The following is a 22,930-nucleotide window of genomic DNA, read 5'->3' on the forward strand; positions in this document are numbered from 1 at the left end:
TGTGGTATTATTTGATGTGTCACTTATACTAAGGTCATTGATCAAACAGTTAACGTAGTGGTGCTTACAAACAATGGTTATGTTATTTTAGGTTTTGTCAGTGGAAACACCTGCAAACTTATCATGTGGGGCAGCCAGACTTTCGGTGTTAGCCGGCTTGGACAGAATAGAATGGGTTTGTTCCATTTCTGTTTCCTCTTTTTCAGTTTGTGCATCCTACCCATGACAACATCATGCACTGACTTAACCCACTCTGACAGACATTCAACAGGTTCTCCTCATCAGGCCCTATTGTTGGCATATGCCTGGACAGAATCCACAAGGATTTAAAAGATATTTTGGTCCGTATTTGAATAACCGACGAAGCTTGTTATTGTCACATGTGATTATATGACCAAAGACATACTCAGCAACCAAGTCAGCCTTACCTTGACTACCTTGAAAGAAATATGATTTTCATCTAAATATCCCCAAACGCATTTTTAATCAAATTGCAGTAAATAGATCAGACAATTTATGCTGCTTAGAATAATGACAAGAAAATCACAAGAAGGGAACAAGAAGACCACAAGAAGATCATCTAAAGACCACAAGAAGAAGGCCGCAATGCCAAAAGAAGACCACAAGAAGATAACGACCATACTACAAGAAGACCCCAGTAGGCCACAAGAAGACAACATGAAGGTAACGACCATACCACAAGAAGACCCCAGTAGGCCACAAGAAGACCCCAGTAGACCACAAGAAGACAACAAGAAGGTAACGACCATACCACAAGAAGACCCCTGTAGGCCACAAGAAGGTAACGACCATACCACAAGAAGACCACAGTAGGCCACAAGAAGGTAACGACCATACCACAAGAAGACCCCTGTAGGCCACAAGAAGGTAACGACAAGACCACAAGAAGACCCCTGTAGGCCACATGAAGACCACAGGAAATCAATAGGAATTAGGCCACAACAAGAAAGTCACAAGAAGGCCACAGGAAGACTAGAAGACGACCACAAGGAGATCAGGAGAAGACCACACGAGCATCACAAGAAACATGACGTAACAGCGCGAGCCGCGTTTCTGTTATTGAATTTTACAAACCTTCGGTAACCCTGACGATTTTAGTAAGAACGCTGCACTCCGGATAAAAGAGATTATTAATTATAATTTTCGAACTCGATATGAATGTTTTCAGTATATTTAAATCTACTCAGCTCATCGTGTGAAATAAAAGTGAATACAGGGAAATCAACAGATTGGGCCATACATCCGCCAATCTGGATCCACTAATTCTCGGTAATGAACTCAAATGCCCCTCCCAGTTCGTGGCGGATACAAAGGAGAGCCGGCTGTAGACTAACATTTACCCATTGACAATAGTTTATTTCCCCTAAAGTTTTCTGTTCAATACCGTCAATAAAAGCCTTTCCACGATTGATTGCCTATTTATATCATCCTTGCTTCCCAGGATACCTAGACCATTAAATGCTAGACGGTTAATGCTTATATTCCAAACGAAACAATATCGATATATTCAGAGATACATTAAACGTTATTTACACCAAGTTGGTAAAAAGTGTTAAATATAGCATAGTACAAAGTCAGGATTTGTAGCATGTACAAATTAGTAACTGGTTTTAGCTACCGTGACCTGCGTTTGGCAATTGCTCTCTGCACACAAACACGAGTTTCAGGCGTAATTGGCTTAGTACAGTGCTGTCAATTATTTAACCCCCGCCCGTCCAAACATGTAAATGAGCACGTTCTTCTAGAATCGTCTCACACCACTGTCTTCTTAACCAAGACTTAAAATATTAATTAACTCTGGCTTGTTTGCGGGACACTAATCAACGTTTGGGCGACCCACGTAACGCACTATCAGAGTATTTTGAGTCACAGGAGATAATTTGGACAGAGCTGTGTAACACGTTGAAAAAATAGATCACGGAATGTCTATACAGAACAAATTTGTAGACACGTTCGCCCCAGTTAACAATGTCAGCGCAAATGCTATCCAACGAAACAGTTTGATCTTTGAACATGCTATGTTTGCTAAGTCATCAAGAGTGTGTGTTTATAATTCTTTTGAAAATCAACAGCTTCATTACACCAGCACTGATGCTGTTGCCAGTGTACTCCAGCAGGGTTGATGTCAAAGACGTCATTGTTTGAAATCACTGCAGGACCTGCTATGGAACTAATATCATTATTACAACGAGAATGGTTTGTTTGCAATGATATTTTAAAATGCCGTGCCTGTTGTCCATTTCTCTGCCATCTTCGTATTACCAGATTACCAGAGGACTTCCTGGCATCCGATTGTTCTGGAGTATGCTTTTGAGAGACATCTGGTGCGTTACTTCGACTTCCAAGCACGACAGGTAGCATTTGCCCGGTGGGGCACGCTATTCTGTTTACCGAATCCCTGGTGTCTTCGCTGAAATGATATTTTAAAGTCAATTTCGTTTGCGTCCAAAGCAGGCGTTGGTAGAGTTGCATTTGTGTTTCAAATTTGAATTTATTTTGACAAATGGGTGTCATATCTTTGACTATAACAAATGAACTTTTTTTGGGGAAAGTGTCAATGATATATATATATGAAGTTATATATTCATGAATATATATGTTTGAATGTAATATTAATCAAGAAGTATGAAAATAAATCGATGAGGTCATGTAGCTTTCAAATATAATCCTCATGCACTTCAGGGTACTGTTTGGTTTGATGTTGAGACCAATACATAATGAACTGAATGTGTTTTTGCATCGTAAATATAATATGTTAGGATTACAAATTGTATCATGCAAGCCATCGACGAGGATAATTCATCTTTGTATTCCCTATAAATTCTATTTACGATACGGAAGCACACGAAAGTAATAATCTTTATATATCATCATATGTCATTCATATCAATAATGGATGTTTAAGGCGTAATTTCATTCAGTGAAGACTCTTTAGAAACCGCGTATGAATATAATGTTTGAGTAAACCGCCCAATGTATCATAAAGTGTCACATAACCTGCAGCTGTGAGACACATGAGGAAACGCCTTTCTCAGCATATTGATAATGTTCGTCCATAGTTTATTGAGAAAGAGGGCTTTGCATCAAGGTATGGCGCATGAAAGTAGTTCCTGCGAGTGGATCTCATTTGAATACTTATCGGAACGTGATACCAATGTTATCGGATTGGTTTATCGCATAGATAACACTTGTATACACAATATAATATAAAATATATAACTGATAATCTACACTGCGCTGTATAGCTTTATTAGAACCTAGTTTATGAGTGAGTGAGTGAGTGAGTGAATGAGTGAGTGAGAACAATAGTCCAGACATGTCATGACGTATCAAATTGAAAGGAAAGCCCACAATAACACAAGACCACGGGAAGATACACGAGAGTGGTATTTCCTTCACGTCCTGAGGTTTCCCTTAAGGCAGACCGTCAGACTTCAATCCGCATTGCCAGTCTCATCCTCAGGGGAAATGAAATGGAGAAAATAATTCTGTAATTGAATATCGTCAAACTATAATTCAAACATAATCTCATCAAGTGGACAAATTTAAGGCACACAAATCCAAAAATGAAGCTTATTGTTCATAAAACCACCAAATGAAATGATGGTATTCCTTGGGGTTAAATACAGATAATAAGGATTAGATTTGAAAATGCAATTTGCTGCAGATGAATGGTGGTTTTTGTCAACAATGGCTTGACTTTTTCAACTAATGTACCAGTGATCCTCGAGAGTGCGGGACACTTTTCTGCTCGCTTGACACCAGCTACAAAAGGGGAAGAATGATCTGATGATAATACTGGCAGAAATATTTCCGGGGTAACAAAGAAATTTCAACTTCAAAGATTGCCTTTATAAATGTAATTTGATAAAGAGCGTGATGATGTCAAAATGTAATTTGGTAAATGTTTCATTATTTTGTCAATCTTTTGTGCCCAAGACTATTTTGGGAGCATAACACATACATCAAACTATGAAAACTTCAGGCAGCTGCGCAGTACAAAACCAATAGCGATTTGATATTCATATCTGAACATTCATATCATCATTTATATCAGATCAAGCACTGCAATAGTTGAGCTTAAATGCCTCAATGAACACACGCATTTGGACATTGTTAAACACTGAGATCTATAAATGAGTAAGAATCAGTCTATGACTTTAATCTCCATACACTACACGTAATCCCATGTAAAGATTCAAGGCTATGTACGACAACCATACCGAGACGTGTGGGTATCGTGAGGACTGCCGTGAATACAGGGTTGATGCTATCACTTACATGATGCAGACTTCCGCTGGCATTCGCATCCCGGAAGACAAAATGTTGCGTGATCCTAGACCATGACTCTTATCACACCAGTGTTCTGCCTTTTGCAGATTTCTGTTTCAGAACCAGCGCTAAATGTAGTACTAAATGCTATACAGATCTAAGCTATTTGGAATGCAGTGTTAAAGTGTGGACTTAATATTCTTATATACATGACCAGACGAAATATACTGTGTGTGATATGTACACAAGATATGCAGAATAATGCTAGACATACCACTGTGTGATATGCTGTAACTAGATGTTGTGATATACTAAACTATGCTAAACACGCCACTGGGTGATGATATATATAATTGTGTGACTCGGCAAGGCAAGGCAAATCTAAACTGAATATATTTACTTTTATTTCAAAAGTATATAAAAGGACCAGAGAAATAATAATTTGAAATGAAAAAAAATCTTTATTGCTGATTATTCACATTTTTCTTAAACAGAATATCACCTTTAAAATAGAAACATAACGATGTGCTTGGACATCCCCAGTGTCCAAAGTGTTATTGAAAGCACTATTATTCAATCGTCTGCCAACTCCAAACGTCTCATGTAGATGCAATGTTAAGTGGACATACTCACACACCAGAGCTTGTACAATGTTAAGTGGACATACCCACACGCCAGAGCTTTTACAATGTTGAGTGGGAATACCAACATGCCAGAGCTTTTACAATGTTGAGTGGGAATACCCACACACCAGAGCTTTTACAATGTTGAGTGGGAATACCCACACGCCAGAGCTTGTACAATGTTGAGTGGGAATACCCACACACCAGAGCTTGTACAATGTTGAGTGGGAATACCCACACACCAGAGCTTGTACAATGTTGAGTGGGAATACCCACACGCCAGAGCTTGTACAATGTTGAGTGCGAATACCAACACACCAGAGCTTGTACAATGTTGAGTGGGAATACGCACACGCCAGAGCTTGTACAATGTTGAGTGGGAATACCCACACACCAGAGCTTGTACAATGTTGAGTGGGAATACGCACACGCCAGAGCTTGTACAATGTTGGGTGGGAATACCCACACACCAGAGCTTGTACAATGTTGAGTGGGAATACCCACACACCAGAGCTTGTACAATGTTTAGCGGACATACACAAACACAAGAGCTTGTATAATGTTTAGAGGACATACCCACACACCAGAGCTTGCGCAATGCTTAGTGAACATACCAAGACCAGAGCTTGTACAATGTTTAGTGGACATACATACATACCAGAGCTTGCACAATGCTTGGTGAACATACCAAGACCAGAGCTTGTACAATGTTTAGTGGACATACACACATACCAGAGCTTGTACAATGTTTAGTAAACATACACACACACCAGTTTGTGTAGCGATTCACAAAAATTAGCCTTCAAAAAGTAAGTCGGCATAGGTGGGTAGTTATTTCATCATGCACGAGGCAGTAGAAACAAACTTGTACGGACAACACAAACAGGCGCCACAGTTACATGTGACTGTTATAAAACGGTGTTTTCTGATTACATGTGTTCACAATATCGATACAAATGCATTTTGAATGGTATTAATTTGGCATAATTTCAAACCTAGCAATGTAATTTTCATTTCATAAGGGAGTGTTAGTTTGAGCTCCAATGGAGACTTCCCAAGTGATAGATTCTACAGGTCCATTAACCAAGATGAAAGTGTGGTCTTCAATGATCCTTTGAGGTATATTAAGACGTGTATTACTTCTTCTGGAGCATAACTATAGCCTCATACATATTCATGTGAATCTCGACAATTTACTTACTTCCAAGGAATGGATACTTCCGACTTTTCGGGCACAGCCCCGAGCCTAGAAAGCCGAGTGAAGGGTATTTTAATCTGCACCATATCAGAAGAACTATTCCCCAAGAAGCAAAGGGTGCTCACTCATCGATTGAGAGTCGAGCTGGAAGTTCTGCGCACCGCCCGTCGGAAATCTTACGAGATAAAATGGCGGATATCTTCAAGAATGTGCAAGAGGAATGAAATGTTAATAAATGCGACATACCCTTTTCATAATAATAAGAAATCTCTGCTAATAGTCCATTTTTCAATCACTATTCACTTTCAAACACAATTATGAATCACTATCAAATAGTGATGATGCCAGGTAATCGTGAAAAGGTAAACTCTTGCCCCGCCGATGGCATCCGTCACAAACACATGCAAACACCCCGCAATAGTATTGTTGACTCGTTTGTAGTTCATGTACATAGGAACCAGGGCATCACTGCATCATTGGGTTTGCTTTTGTCAACGCCCGATGGACAACGGTGCAAGACGAGAAATGAAGACCTCTTATTAAAATTTCAAAGTATGTAACAATACCAAGAGACTGGTTTCGTGTATGATATAATGTTAGTTTGTCATTAGCCGACTTTCACCAACATGAACTTGCACCAACAATTTAAACACAGGCACTTCACAAGCATACTTCATGTATGTGCAAAACGTTTGACTATAGTAGCAGTGCATCGAGTTTACAATCCGTATAAGATGTAACCACTGTTATTCAATGTGCACTACTACAAATGCAGTTTGGATGAATGACCGATTTGAAATGGACAGAACTATACTGAACAACAAAAGTTCCTGTGACATTGAATAAGATTTAATGCAAAGTTAGGTTTTTTACCAAAGCTGAAACAATTTCGGTTTGCAACAGATAAAAAAATCCTGCAAGTGTTCTAATGGTGTAATTTGCCATACTGACTTCAGAAAATGCGTGATTTCATAAAAAAAACCCATGAACATGCCAAAATGTCAATTTACAAATCAATAGCGTATGTGTCCACCTGTGGGTGCGATGCAAGCAACACATCTTCGTCTCATAGAATGGACCAGGCGTCGCACAAAGTCCTGTGGGATATCTGTCCATATCTGCTGGAGCATGTTTCGAAATTCCTCGAGTGTCTGTGGAACACGTGGCTGACGTCGAAGGCGCCGATCCATCCTAACCCTACATGTGCTCGATTGGTGAGAGATCGGGGGAGCGAGCCGGCCAGGGGATGACAATCACGTTGTTTTGTTGAAGGGAACAAGTCGAGCAGTATGAGGCCGGGCGTTGTCATGTTGAAAGGTTATGCCTGGGCCATGACGAGCAAAAACGGTAGAACAACAGGGCCGATGATCTCGTCGCGGTAGCGCTGTCCATTGAGATTTCCCTCTACCACTATCAAACGGGTCCTCTGTCTTGCTGTAATCCCATCCGACTGTCTTGCTATAATCCCACCCCATTCCATAACGCTGCCGCCCCCGAACCGATCTTCTTCCATGACACAATGATTGACGTAACGTTCACCTCGACGTCTGTACACTCGAATCCGTCCATCGCTGTGGCTGAGGTGAACACGAGACTCGTCAGTGAATAGACCTTGTCCCCACTGCGTGGACGTCCAGCGTAGACGCTGTCTGCACCACTGTAGACGTGCTTGACGGTGGTTTCCTGTCAAACAGGGGCGTCTGGCGGGTTTCAGGCGACAATCCCTGCACATCTGAGGCGACGACGCACGGTTTGTGAAGATATTCGTAGAAGGCCAGGGATGCTTCTTGCAGCCACTGTTGCTGGCTGGAATCGATTTCGTAGGTGTGTTGTTCGAATCCAGATGTCTTGTTGATTATTGGTTACGCGTGGCCTGCCACTCCGAGGGTGGTCTCTGACTGCATTCGTCTGTTGCCAACGTTGCAATAAACACCAAATGGTGTTTCTGTGCACGTTAAATTGTCTTGCAACATCACATTGACTCGATCCTGCTTCAAGCATACCAATGGCTCGCAGACACTCATTTTTGGACAGGCGTGGCATTTCGTAATGTTGAATAATTCCGTAATTATTTTGTTTTTCTGAGTGGTTGTTGTCAGCAGGATGCTAAACAATGCACATGTAATCCCGTTAACGCACATGTTTTTATACCCATTATTGAAATGCATGGGGCTTGCATAAAAGTCAACTTTTGCATGGAATGCATGCTTTTCTGTAGCAGTTGCGTTTTTGTGACTTGATTCCATACATGAACTACAATATTGAAAACCAGACTTCACTTGTTTGAAAAACACACTAAAGCATTGCTGTCACAGGAACTTGTGTTGTTGAGTATATCATAGCGCAATGTCTTATATGTAAATGGCAATATATTCATCTAAGAATGGGTCATTTTCTTGGTAACAGCCAGTTGCATACGGTGCCTAGTGTGATATCCCGGCATGACTAGATGTTCCAGCGAGATGAGGAGTGCCACACGACTATGCATCTTCAGTTCTATTGCGTAATATTTACTTTTTAAACAACGTGGTGCAAACTCCTTATTTTGACTTTACTAAAACAATTCGTGTGTTAAATGGATCGGCCAAACGGAAAAAAGATCTTATTTAATTATTCGCAAATTGTCCTCTTCAATCATTCCGGTAGCTTAAAGCAAATGAGTCATGTGAAGGAACGTAAATATTAATTCTGGGTCCTTAGCGCTCACAGTAACATTGGCCGGGCGATGTAGGACGATGAGGAATGATGAAGATAGACTTCATAGTGTCCTTATTACATCTTGACACGCTTTTGAAACATACAACTTCATCTCTGAAACACAACACCGGTTTCAAAGACAATGGCATGTCACAGCCATTGAAATTTAAGATCGATTCTACCTCCCATGGATGAATATGGCACGCCCTAGTGGCAACGGTGCCTCTTGTCAATATTTCAAACAGCTGCGACCATTACCCGATATCTCTCACTGAGCTCACATCTACTTTATGTATCAACATTATCATTTTTTGCTTTTGCTGAAATGTCAAAGATCACAGTATACATGAATTATAGTGATAATGGTTTACATACATACATGTACGTATATGTCAGTCCATTCTGATTAACATTGCCTGATAGCCGCATATGGACGGGTGGTGTGGTTACAAGCCATAACTTATTGAGCTGGGCATATATATTTATTATACATTTACTCATGATAGGGTTTAGACAGTATTGCTCGATAGCATCGTTTTCTTGGCAAAGGATTAGGAGATAATGTTCATGATCTTAACTTTTCTATCGCGTCCTTCTTGTTCGGATAAAATCTGTATGAGAACAAGCTCCAGAACATATATGCAAACTTATATCCACAGGGTGGCGCTTCGAACTGATATTAGACTAAGAGTGATGTTGCCTTGAAGCCAATAATAATGTCTTCCACGCATATCAGTTACAGTGTGAAGAAGTGGTGATATGAAGATATATGAAATTAATACCACTGATCATTCCAGACGTGTGCACGGCCACAATGATGAGGGATTCGTTGATACAGTATACCCAGGTCTTGTCGTGTTTTTCGTATAACACCATCATATTATCACAATTCGGTGGAGCCTATTGACGGCCGACGGCGCCAACGGAAGTGTTAAAAATGTTGAATGTTTTCCTAGCTTCGTGAAATCCAGAGAACAATTGATTTCTAGAGCACTAGTGATTAGTGAGTGGGTTGATTTTAACGTCCCTTTTGGCAAAATTCCAGCATCCAATGTGGGAATCGAACCCTGTCCTTCGACGCGAGGAGCGAAAAATTTGACCACTCCAGACCCGCCTCCCACAAGTAAGGAAGACATATTTTATTTCCATTAATTATTAAGTACATTTGGATTACACTCGCATATGATGTTGTGGCGAGGGACCATAGGCTAACAACAGGAACTACTGCATCCAGTGGGAGGATGGCAACCCATCCTATTCAAGAGAGAAAAGTAGGTTTTAATTCTCGCATTTCCTGAGACATACATTATTTGAAATTACCATGACACTGTTTTCTCCAATTACAGGAGTGTAAATAGTCCGACGGTGGCTTGCATTCTGTAAAGACATTAATTCACAGGCAAGTGACATGTTATCATCATTTGCCATTAATTCCTGGAGTTCGGCGTCCACGGTTAATTTATAAATTAAGCCACCGTGTTCAGTAGCTCACCTGCAAATCGAGTACATCAACCTTACATTATTTATTTATTGATCACGTTCCAGACAATTTGAAAGAACATTAAATACAGCTTAACACATCATTTAATTTGGGATCCATCAAATACAACCACGTTTCAACCTTGACAAAAGACATTAATCTTAAAACGCCATACAATAATGTCATTGTGAAAATATCTGTGGGGATCCTTGTGAGAACAGGTCCCACTTACTTTATTCTTCAAGGGACGACTTAAACTGGGATCGGGAGGGGGGTTGGGGGCGTGGGTGTTTTGGTTTCTACTAAACAAACATAATTATAAACTTCATCATGAAATATAGTTCTCGTTATGAAAGGGCATGGCGAGAACTGGGGTTGTCTGTCCGACAAGCCTAGAAGTTGGGTATGCTGTTCAACATGTCTAGAAGTGTAGTTATCTAGATCTGTTAGACATGGCTAAAATTGGTGTTATTTGTCCGACATGGTTAAAATTTAGGTTATTTGTCCGACATGGTTAAAATTGGGGTTATTTGTCCGACATGGCGAGAAGTGAGGTTATCTGTCTGACATGGCGATAAGTGAGGTTGCTGGATAACGAAGATGTCATGACGCGCCTCGACGATGTGCTACAAGCATCAGACACCACATACACGTGACTGTGGGCACTAGGACACACTTGACTGTGGGCACTAGGACACACGTGACTGTGGGCACTAGGACACACTTGACTGTGGGCACTAGGACACACTTGACTGTGGGCACTAGGACACACGTGAGGCTTTCCACTGGGGAGTATCACATAACAGCTTATGATTATGGAAATTTATTTGAAACCGTTCTGAAAAGTTGGCTTTCCGTTTTTTATAGTGTGAATGCATACTAGGATTACATGAGGAATTCATATTTCTAAATAATGGCTTGATATGCAATGGAACTGGATGACTACAACAATCAACGACATCAACGAGTTTTGAACGATTGTTCTTTATGCGATTAAATTTCAAACATCATTTGTGACATTGTTTTGGTGAACACCTGGTGCTCCTATTATTTTCCTTTTACGCTCCGTGGATTGGTTGTTCTGTGTGTTTGACGTGTTATATATTATATTGCATGAGGAAAGGTATTTCTGATCTAAGCAAGGGTGGATTGGTTGTTCTGTGTGTTTGACGTGTTATATATTATATTGCATAAGGAAAGGTATTTCTGATCTAAGCAAGGGTGGATTGGAGGATTGTTATAGCCAACTATTGATGAAAGCATCAGCTCCTCACACAACAAAGATGGGTTTGATATCCTACAGGAGTAAACATTATGACCCATTCCTTGTGTATCGCCCGCTCATGCCACGAGTGTGGCATAATACCACTCACTCACTCACTCACTCACTCACTCACTGCTGTTTCTCCAACGTCAGTTACATGCTATGACATGCAGTTGTTGATCACTTGCATGACAACGACACCAGCATCTATACTGATACGTCGCAATAAAAGTATCAGCTGTTGCGAAACATCAACAAAATCCAAAACAACAACAAACGAAACACAAAACAGATCAATCAACAACAAAATCCACAAACACACACAAAATGGAAACAAAACAAAGCTAGTGAACCATTATTGATGCCACCGATGGGGCAGAATATCCACATTGTTTCGCGAACATCTTGTATCATCACTATTTGATAGCGATCTATAATCACATGCTTATGATAAGTCGGAAACGTACAATCGACTCTGCGTTTGACAGAAATTTCTTATGAATATGGAAAACGTTTTGTCGGTATCATTTTTGACAAATGTGGAGGCGATTCCGAATTTGTAAGAATCAATTTTTTGCGAACCACAATTATTAGTTTCAATTTCAACATGGCTGAACGGAAAATGTCATCTCCTATGAAAACGTGTGAAGTTATGACACCTTGACAAGCAGCCAGCAGATGGCGTGATTCTTCCAATTATCATATCCGCATAACACCAGGCCATCACATCATGTTTTGCCAACAAGCAGGATCAACCACAACTAACACACATTTAACGCCCATTTTACACCGATATTACTATTTTCATTTGATTGAAATGGCATAGAAATCCTGCTCAATACAATCAATTGAATCTCAGCGGCGTTGTTTTAATTTTGAAAACATCCCATTTATGGCAAATATGTTTTCGAGCAATTTGGTAGCGGCTATACAATAGAATCTGAGCAAGCAATCTGTACCCGCATTTCTACTTATTGTGACCCTGCGTTCAGGCCGCCCTAATCACATCCTCCTCTGCAACCGGCTGTTGATTCAATGTTCATTCAACCCACTCCAATTATAATGCCCCAACTCCGTATTCAGTCGTATTTAATGGCAAGCTTTTCTATTACGCCTGATTCCTGAGTCTATAGCGATGTTTAAAGCCTCGGCCGCGGCCTCTGATCAGAACCACTGGTCTCAATAGACCGGGCAGCGAATACCAGCCACAGAGACCGATTTAAATGATATTCCCAAAATATCCCCTGAATTGTTACAATCGCGATCAAGTGCTCGATAGCGCTTCCGAATCGTACACAGCGTTTGAAATGATCTCTCATTGACCGCTATATTTGGTAATTACTTCTGCTAATTATTATTTGTGAGTTAGATTCTATCTCCAATTTGTTCAGACTGCGTTTATCCACTGGCATCATCGAGCAGCAATCCATTTTATTCGCGGCAAATTGCTACAAAGATGGCTAAAGTGTTTTCAGCGTTGGCGTGTGGCTGCGACTAAATATCAGCAATTCCTTTGTAGTCACAATACTGCTAAATTACATAACAACAAATGAATTTGATCATAAAGGTATATGCCTGAGTGTGGTCCTGATGTGAAAACACTCCTACATAGAAAATGATTTTCGCTCCTCTCTAAAATCCTCTTGTAAAATATCGCTTTAGTGACATTGTCGGAATGAAAACAATTTAATAAGATTAATATTTGTTGGAAATTCCGATATGCCTGCGGCTATAACTTGACAGTTTCATGACAAGACGAGGAGACGCCCTTTATCTCTGGTAATGTGATTGTAGAACGTTAACAACACGTGGGGAAGCTTTGATAGCCTTTGTTTGAAGAATAAGAACATTGACAGATCACTTGAATAGTATTACCGATGTCATACATTGTCAGCTTATAGCATATTGCAGAGGGACCTGTGTAAAAATGTGCAGTGGTCCTAAATCCCATCGTTCTAATGCTATTGTCACATTCCATTATATATATTTAGTCTGAGGCATTTGGGTATAGATCTGTATGTAACCGTATACATGTCATTAGAAAATCGACTCACTGCTGTCTGATTTTATAATACATGTTGGACACAAAGGGAATGAGAAATATTTGGGGTGGTTGACACAATGATGTCGTTTCGGCTACATCAACCTTCACGAAATGTTTGACTCGGGAGCGCGCTGTGGCCGAACCTATTCTCTAATCGGTGCTATCTATACATACCCATCCATGTCCCGGGAGACCCGAGGCGCCATTCGTCAAGCACAGTTACGTAAATGTCACGTGACACAAGTGCTTCTTTCTATTCTTTACGTTCCATAATAAGCACTGATGACAATCGCATGCCCTTGTATGGCCGATTCCTTGAGACTCCCAGCGACAGTTATTCAATTTGTCTGCGACTGTAGCATTGTATTTATGGGAGAATGTCAGAAGCGGGCTATTCATAGAGGGAATTTCTCTAATTTCATCAAATCCCTTGTCCAACACATATAGCTCTTCGATTATTATGACAGGTCCAAATCAATGCCTGTAATTCCATTACTGTCTCCTATTTACACAACACGGCTAAAAATAACTACATTGCGTTTGTTGGGTCATACGGGCTTTAGATAGGGGTCAATTGTGCGCGTTTAAGGGAAACAGGAATATAATCACAATTAATAGTTGACCCAACTTCTCACGAACGATTCTCAAGACACGTAATTTTCTTCTAATCGTTTCCAAGTCAAGAATCAAATTAAACCCATTTGAATAAAATATGGATGCAAGCTGTAATTACAGTAATAAGAGTTAAATATGTTTGAGAAGGAATAGGATGTCAGATCAGTTTACAGGCTGGTTCCTTAACACTTGCAGCACCAAACAGAGGCCAGATATCGGCCGTCTCTTCCCTTACCAAGCGCCTGAACGTTTTACTCCCCTAAAGACAAGCGCTTCTTGTTGTAATCGACCACTCTTCTTCGCTGTAATATAACAACTGTTTTCATTTAAAATAACTATGATTAAAAGAGTATTTTCGAAACGTTGAAGACTTCCAGTAATATTATCTTTGTCAGTTAAATCCCCTGGAGTTATATTATGGAGAACAGGATGAAACTGTAAAAACAACCCAGTCGCATAGGACGAGATTTGAGAGGTCAGCAGCTAGCAAGGCTGGGTTTTTAATCTGCAGAGGTTACTAATCGATCGCCACCAGTCATATATAACATATCCTGGCGGCCATGCTTAAACCAACCTATTGATTGGACTGCAACGTGTGTATTTAAGGGAAATTTTGAAAAAGGAATCTGTGTTTGAAAATGTCACTGATATATTACATCGCAAACTTATTCCCGTGGCTAGGACTTAATCAAGACAATTTCACTGAAAAACTGTCATAGTTAAATCTTTGTTTAAGTCAACCTATTTTTATTCACATGGTAAGCTGTTCTCAGGATTAGTCATGTAATTTACTTCGAAGGCCGGGAGACCTGGGATTATCGTGTTAGACAAATTATGTTTTTCATCAGGTCTTCAACACATCCAATTTCTTATTGACACCGAGAGTGACAGAATGTAGTGTGGCGTCCAGGAGACATTAAGAATCCTGGCTTTCATGTGGCGTGTCCAGTGTCATGGTGGTGCCTACAGTTGAGTTATTCTTGTTGAAAGTGGGGCATCATGTGTTTGTCCTTCTGTAGGATCAGCTACACATATCATTTGCAAACACATAAAGTACACACACATGAATTACAGAATAAACTACACAGTCTCACAAGCCAGCCATACCACCCACATATAATATACACACATATAAACTGTCACACATATGCTGCAAACACACCAGCTACGAGCATCAGCTAAACACACATCCCATCACACACATCATATGCACCAACTGCACACATATATATGCTGCAAACACACCAGATACACGCATCAGTTGCACCAACTACACACACACATCTGCTGCAAACACGCAAGCTACACGCATCAGCTAGACACACATACATTACATCACACACATCAGCTGCGCCAACTTCACACACATATATGCTGCAAACACACCAGATACGCGCATCAGCTGCACCAACTACACACACACATCTGCTGCAAACACGCAAGCTACACGCATCAGCTAGACACACATACATTACATCACACACATCAGCTGCACCAACTACACACACAAATATGCTGCAGGACGCCAGCTATGGGTATCAGCTAGACACACACACACACACACACACACACACACACACACACACACACACACACACACACACACACACACACACACACACACACACACACACACACACACACACACACACACACACACACACACACACACACACACACACACACACACATTACATCACACACATCAGCTGCACAAACTTCACACACATATATGCTGCAAAGACGCCAGCTACGCGCATCAGCTGCACCAACTTGACACACATACATGCTGCAAACACACCAGATACGCGCATCAGCTGCACAAACTTCAAACACATACATGCTGCAAACACACCAGATACGCGCATCAGCTGCACCAACTTCACACTCATATATGCTGCAAAGACGCCAGCTACGCGCATCAGCTGCACCAACTTCACACACATCAGCTGCACCAACTACACACACATCAGCCGTACCAACTACACACGCATATATGCTGCAAACACACCAGATACGCGCATCAGCTGCACCAATTACACACGCATCAGCTGCACCATCTACACACGTATCAGCTGCACCAACTACACACGCATCAGCTGCACCATCTACACACGTATCAGCTGCACCAACAACACACACATCAGCTGCACCAACTACACACGCATCAGCTACACCATCTACACACGCATCAGCTGCACCATCTACACACGTATCAGCTGCACCAACTACACACGCATCAGCTGCACCATCTACACACGTATCAGCTGCACCAACAACACACACATCAGCTGCACCAACTACACACGCATCAGCTGCACCAACTGCACACGCATCAGCTACACCATGCAAACACACCAGATACGGGCATCAGCTGCACCAACTACACACGCATCAGCTGCACCATCTACGCACGTATCAGCTGCACCAACTACACACGCATCAGCTGCACCATCTACACACGCATCAGCTGCACCAACAACACACACATCAGCTGCACCAACTACACACGCATCAGCTGCACCAACTGCACACGCATCAGCTACACCATGCAAACACACCAGATACGGGCATCAGCTGCACCAACTACACACACATTAGCTGCACCAACTACACACGCATCAGCTGCACCATCTACACACGCATCAGCTTCACCAACTACACACGCATCAGCTGCACCATCTACACACGCATCAGCTGCACCAACTACACACACATCAGCTGCACCATCTACACACGCATCAGCTGCACCAACTACACACGCATCAGCTACACCATCTACACACGCATCAGCTGCACCAACTGCACACGTATCAGCTGCACGAACTACACACGCATCAGCTGCACCAACTACACACGTATCAGCTGCACCATCTACACACGCATCAGCTGCACCAACTTCACACGCATCAGCTACACCATCTACACACGCATCAGCTGCACCATCTACACACGTATCAGCTGCACCAACTACACACGCATCAGCTGCACCATCTACACACGCATCAGCTGCACCAACAACACACACATCAGCTGCACCAACTACACACGCATCAGCTGCACCATCTGCACACGCATCAGCTACACCATGCAAACACACCAGATACGGGCATCAGCTGCACCAACTACACACACATTAGCTGCACCAACTACACAAGCATCAGCTGCACCATCTACACACACATCAGCTGCACCAACTACACACACATCAACTGCACAAACTACACACTCATATATGCTGCAAAGACGCTAGCTACGCGCATCAGCTGCACCAACTTCACACACATCAGCTGCACCAACTTCACACACATCAGCTGCACCAACTACACACACATCAGCTGCATCAACTACACACACAAATCTGCTGCAAACACAAAAGCTGTGCGCACGTTCATCACAACACACATATACCTAAGCTTAACAAATATAAACTACATAGATACCAGTTACACATATATGTTTCTCAAAGATCAAACTACACGCACATGCTAGATTTAAATCACACATTACTTATTACGTACAACAATCATCCAAAAATCACCGACAAGATTATCTGATAAAAACAGACTGTGGTGTACGATTCTGAAATATCATAAGCATGTGTATATGACTTCTAATCAAATAGTTATCCTTGCAGGTCACACACACACACACATGTACGCACACACACGCACACACCCGGACACACATACACACGCACAAACACACAGACAATCACAAACAAAACACGCGCACGCACACACAAACGATATCTCACACACACGCACGCACGCACGCACGCACGCACGCACGCACGCATACACAAACGATCACAAACAAACGCAGAGACACACATGCACGCAGACACACAAGCGCACACAACCCTCGCACAAACACACAAACGATCACAAACACACACACGCACGCGCACACGCTCTTACACACAGATAAGCTTCACACGCGCTCATTCTTATTGTAGGTCCCGAGAAACTAACGACTCCCTTCAAAAGCAAGAGTCCTAAAGATACAACCTGAAGTATACCAGTCTCTGTGAAATACAACCGGCTCCAATGTAAATCACCTGAATAACTGTACTTAGTGTTATCGTGCAATAGAGCTTATTTTCCAAACGTTGACCAACACTACGCATGACGAACAGCCCCAGCGTGGCATGAATATGTAGGAAGATACATGCTATAGTCCAGCCAGTCACGATTATTGCCATGATGTGCTTAATTTACCTTAATGTGCCACCCCTATTCTCGAATTGGTGTAATGTCAGACTCGCGGCCTAGTTCTTTATTCTATAGAGCACGTATACCTCATAAACACATAGTGATGGAAGCTGGGTCTAAGTCTCTCTCGAGCCAGGGAAGAATAATTGTGTGTTTGCAAAGTCAGCTTCAAATGGAAGTAAAGACTGTACGTGGTTGCAGTCGCCGGACGGGCGGCTTGTAAGCCCCGACGATCAGAGTGATATCAGCCCAGCAATAACGCCTAACCAGCAACCCTCCCATCAAAACAACCAAATTAGAGATCGATGTCCCCATCAACTTCGCCAGCGCCCGGATCAACCATGCTCCAATGAGGACTCGAGATGCAGTAAGTTAGCAAACGCATTACAATTCACAGTTGGCGGACCCTATATTACCGCAGATTACGTGAAAGATCTTACAAATTGAATAATCACCATCCCTATGTAGCAAGACCTGTAGAGTTGGCTGCGTCGATCTATCTTTGGGCTCATAATGCCTCTTCATGATTCCCTTCCACCGTAAAGCGCTGGTCAGATGACGAGTAATGTGGGGAAGAACGCTCTTAGCTAATTGTTCTCTCTGAGGATTGTATGGTAATTCAGGAACACCTGCCAAATGCTTTAGCCAGGCATTAAATAAGGGATTCTAGTCAATAGTGGATCGCTTGTTAGCCTTTGTCAGAGAAAAATATACTTACAGTATCTTTCTTCAATCTAATCCCCGCTTTTCAGGCGGATTGGCTCCAATGGTAAATTGAAACGGATGCTTTTATCCTGATGTCTGTTTGAGGCGAGGAACGTATTTCATGTGTCAGTGGAGGAAGCACTTTCCAGTATACTACCTCACTGCATGGTGTGACTTGCATGCGTCTGTCGTGACAACGTTCCAATCGTTTATGTCACGTTCAGAACACGATGGGTCGGGCGACATTCAACAATGTTTGTTTTATCTTGTCTTCCATCGTCTCACAACACACTCTGTAGGTTTGTGTTTTCTATAAGTGTATTATGATTAAATGAGAACATATTTTATTGTTTGTGCTATCAATGTGAAAGAAAAATAGCCCCTGCCTGGTGATATTCTGTTAGTGAGGGTATGCACATTTTCATTGGACTTCTGTAGCTCAGCTGAACAGAGAGGGTGGCACGGGAGGCCCTGTCGTTTGGGGTGGCGCAGCTCGCTGCATCTCTCAGGCTTGTCAGAAACATGATCGTGGGTTCGGATCCAAGTTCACCCAGATTATGTTTTTAGGTTTGAGTAACGTCTAAGACCAGCATCACTTCGTGTTTTCCTCCCACATCAAACCAACACGCCAAGAACGAACATATGGGTCGTTAAGTCCAACTCACTCACTCACTCACTGCGGTCGTCGTGCTGAAATAAAGTATCATATATTCAAAGCTTTGTTATCTAATTTTCATATTTGACCTTGACCTTTTAACCTTGTATCCTTGGGTTACAGAACTAAAATATTGTTTTATTTCCCCAAAGTTACAGAAACACGATACTTTATTGTTATAAAACCTTTTAATCTAGTACTGTACTCAACTGGGTTATGAAGCTAGAATGTTGTGTAATTTGTACCAATCAAATGTATCATTGATCTGAGCTTACAAGATTCCAACCCCACTTCAGAGACTGTTGCTATGATGCAGAACGCTTCACAGACAGTTAATATGTTGAATGTCTTCAACTGATATTTGAAGTGGATGTTTTCCGATAACCCAAGGGTTAAAAAACAAACTTAACTACCTTTGCACAAAGGATCTGAGAACTGCCTCTAAAATAGAAGCTACACTTGTGAACAGAGTATGTGATGCATGACTTAAACTATTAGCTTCACGAACATGTGGTGGTATTTGGAATCATCTCTGATTTGTGAATGCAAGATAAAAACACCAATGGCTGCCTTGGACAAACTCTAGTTCCAGTACAACACAACGATAACGCCAGGTAACGAATCAGATAGCGCCATAAAGTAGACAGTAGCATGGTATGTTCTTGCTAATCATAGGCACAGACATATACCACGAGAAGTTTGTAACAAAGTCCATCACCATTGGTCTAGACGCTCCAGATCCTTGCAGCTCAACCAGAAATAGACTGTTCCCGCCAGAACGGGGCGGGACGCATGCCACAGTCAAGACGCATCAAAGATCTCACGTACATGACAACTATTAATGGGATTCCATAGCAAGGAAGATTTGTGTTTGTTCAGGTGCCCACCCGGCTTTGATCCTGCCGCCGATATCGGAGCTCACACCTCATTTGCATCTATCTCAGACAGACAAGAACTATATTCTTCAGTTATTGAATAAGTATTCATGTTACGACACAGAAGTAATGCACATTAAATTTACTTTGGCTATCTTCTGTATTTCATCAGGAGCACAGAAGATGATTACAAGTAATTGTTTGACAGCTACCAACTCTAAAGACGCCATGTTGGTTTTCCTCAACGTACCATGCAAGTGATGTGTCTGGTTTTGTGTCACGTGACTCGGGTGGCCTCTAGGGGGCGCGGCAAGTGCGGAGTAATATTCGTAGTTAATAGAATAACGATCAGGGTATTTCCCGATAGCCCCAGGCTATATAGATATAGATTTGACAGTTTGTGTCACAGTAATATACGTCTGATATTAGATTACCGAGGGATGTAGGTAAACGTACATCACGTACATTCCCGTACACCCCGTTGTTGAAACATGTATCATTACTGATAAAATACATAGATTGTTCTTTCGAAGTGACAATGAATGTGCCCGCCACAGCATGATCGCCTCCGTGGTGTAGTGGATAAAACATCTGCCCGGAGATCGCCTCCGTGGTGTAGTGGATAGAGCGTATGCCCGGAGACCACCTCTGTGGTGTAGTGGATAGAGCGTCTGCCCGGAGACCGCCTCCGTGGTGTAGTGGATAGAGCGTCTGCCCGGAGACCGCCTCCGTGGTGCAGTGGATAGAGCGTCTACCCGGAGACCGCCTCTGTGGTGTAGTGGATAGAACGTCTGCCCGGAGACCGCCTCTGTGGTGTAGTTGATAGAACGTCTGCCCGGAGACCGCCTCCGTGGTGTAGTGGATAGAACGTCTGCCAGGAGACCGCCTCCGTGGTGTAGTGGATAGAACGTCTGTCCGGAGACCGCCTCCGTGGTGTAGTGGATAGAACGTCTGCCAGGAGACCGCCTCTGTGGTGTAGTTGATAGAACGTCTGCCAGGAGACCGCCTCCGTGGTGTAGTGGATAGAACGTCTGCCCGGAGACCGCATCCGTGGTGTTGTGGATGGAACGTCTGCCAGGAGACCGCATCCGTGGTGTAGTGGATAGAACGTCTGCCCGAAGACCGCCTCCGTGGTGTAGTGGATAGAACGTCTGCCCGGAGACCGCCTCTGTGGTGTAGTGGATATAGTGTCTGTCCAGAGACCGTCTCCGTGGTGTAGTGTATAGAACGTCTGCCAGGAGACCGCCTCTGTGGTGTAGTGGATAGAACGTCTGCCCGGAGATCGCCTCTGTGGTGTAGTGGATACAGTGTCTGCCTGGAGACCGTCTATGTGGTGTAGTGGATAGAGCGTCTGCCCGGAGACCGCCTCTGTGGTGTAGTGGATAAGCATCTGCCCGGAGAGATGAAGGTAGGCGCTCGGCATTAGGGATGAAACGTCACTAAAGTGAAAATTCCATTTCACCTCACCTTACTTGAAGCAGCAGGACCTTAGCGCATTACCATGACCATTGAACATCTGTTTGACATCCAGCTATGAGCTCCTATTGAACACCAGTTTGACATCTAGAAATGAGCTCCCATTGGACACCTGTTTGACATCTAGTGCTGAGCTCCTATTGAACACCTGTTTGACATCTAGTGCTGAGCTCCTATTGAACACCTGTTGAATGTCGGACATTGAGTTCCCATTGAGCACAATGGACATCTAGCGCTGAGCCCCCATTGAGCACCTGTTGAATATCTAGCACTCAGCTCCCATTGAACACCTGTTGAATGACGGGCACTGAGTTCCCATCGAGCACAATGGACACCTTGGGCTGAGCTCCCGTTAAACTCCTGTTGGACATCCTTGGACGACGCTATCATCAGCCCCAGCCACGCCAGGTACGCTTGGCCGTGAGCTTCAAGTTTTACTCTGCCTGTATGGCATATTTGTTGTCAGTCGCCAATATCCCTATTTCTGTTAAATAGCCCTTTAAATTGGCTCACTATAGTACGATTTACACATATCGTTTGTATAAGTTTTTTACAAAATCAGTAAATGCACTATCGTGTCACTGGATTTTCTGGTCCATCGATCAGGCCGCCGTCGCATGGCAGGAGCACAGGGGAGGGGAGGTGTTGGGGAGCGGGAGGGAGGGGTATGAAATCTGCCTCACTGAGTCTTATATTATCATGCACTTAGCAACCGATTTCATGTTAGTGCAAAAAAGGAAACATCCCGTCAATGCCAACTTGTAACCCTTTATGACCAACACCGTCACAGA

At 42.6% G+C, this 22,930-nt stretch overlaps 1 protein-coding gene across 1 annotated transcript; it reads left to right on the forward strand.

Moving 5' to 3' along the window:
* The first annotated feature begins 531 nt into the window (after nucleotides 1–531).
* LOC124136819 (mucin-5AC-like) lies at nucleotides 532–17,467 on the forward strand. Its single transcript, XM_048380487.1, has 3 exons — nucleotides 532–802; nucleotides 16,073–16,629; nucleotides 16,757–17,467. Exons 1-3 carry the CDS (start codon nucleotides 532–534, stop codon nucleotides 17,465–17,467), a joined length of 1,539 nt encoding a protein of 512 aa, XP_048236444.1.
* Nucleotides 17,468–22,930: the final 5,463 nt, after the last annotated feature.

The sequence above is a fragment of the Haliotis rufescens genome, unplaced genomic scaffold (assembly GCF_023055435.1).
Source record: "Haliotis rufescens isolate VD_foot unplaced genomic scaffold, xgHalRufe1.0.p SCAF_31, whole genome shotgun sequence".
Lineage (NCBI taxonomy): Eukaryota > Metazoa > Mollusca > Gastropoda > Lepetellida > Haliotidae > Haliotis > Haliotis rufescens.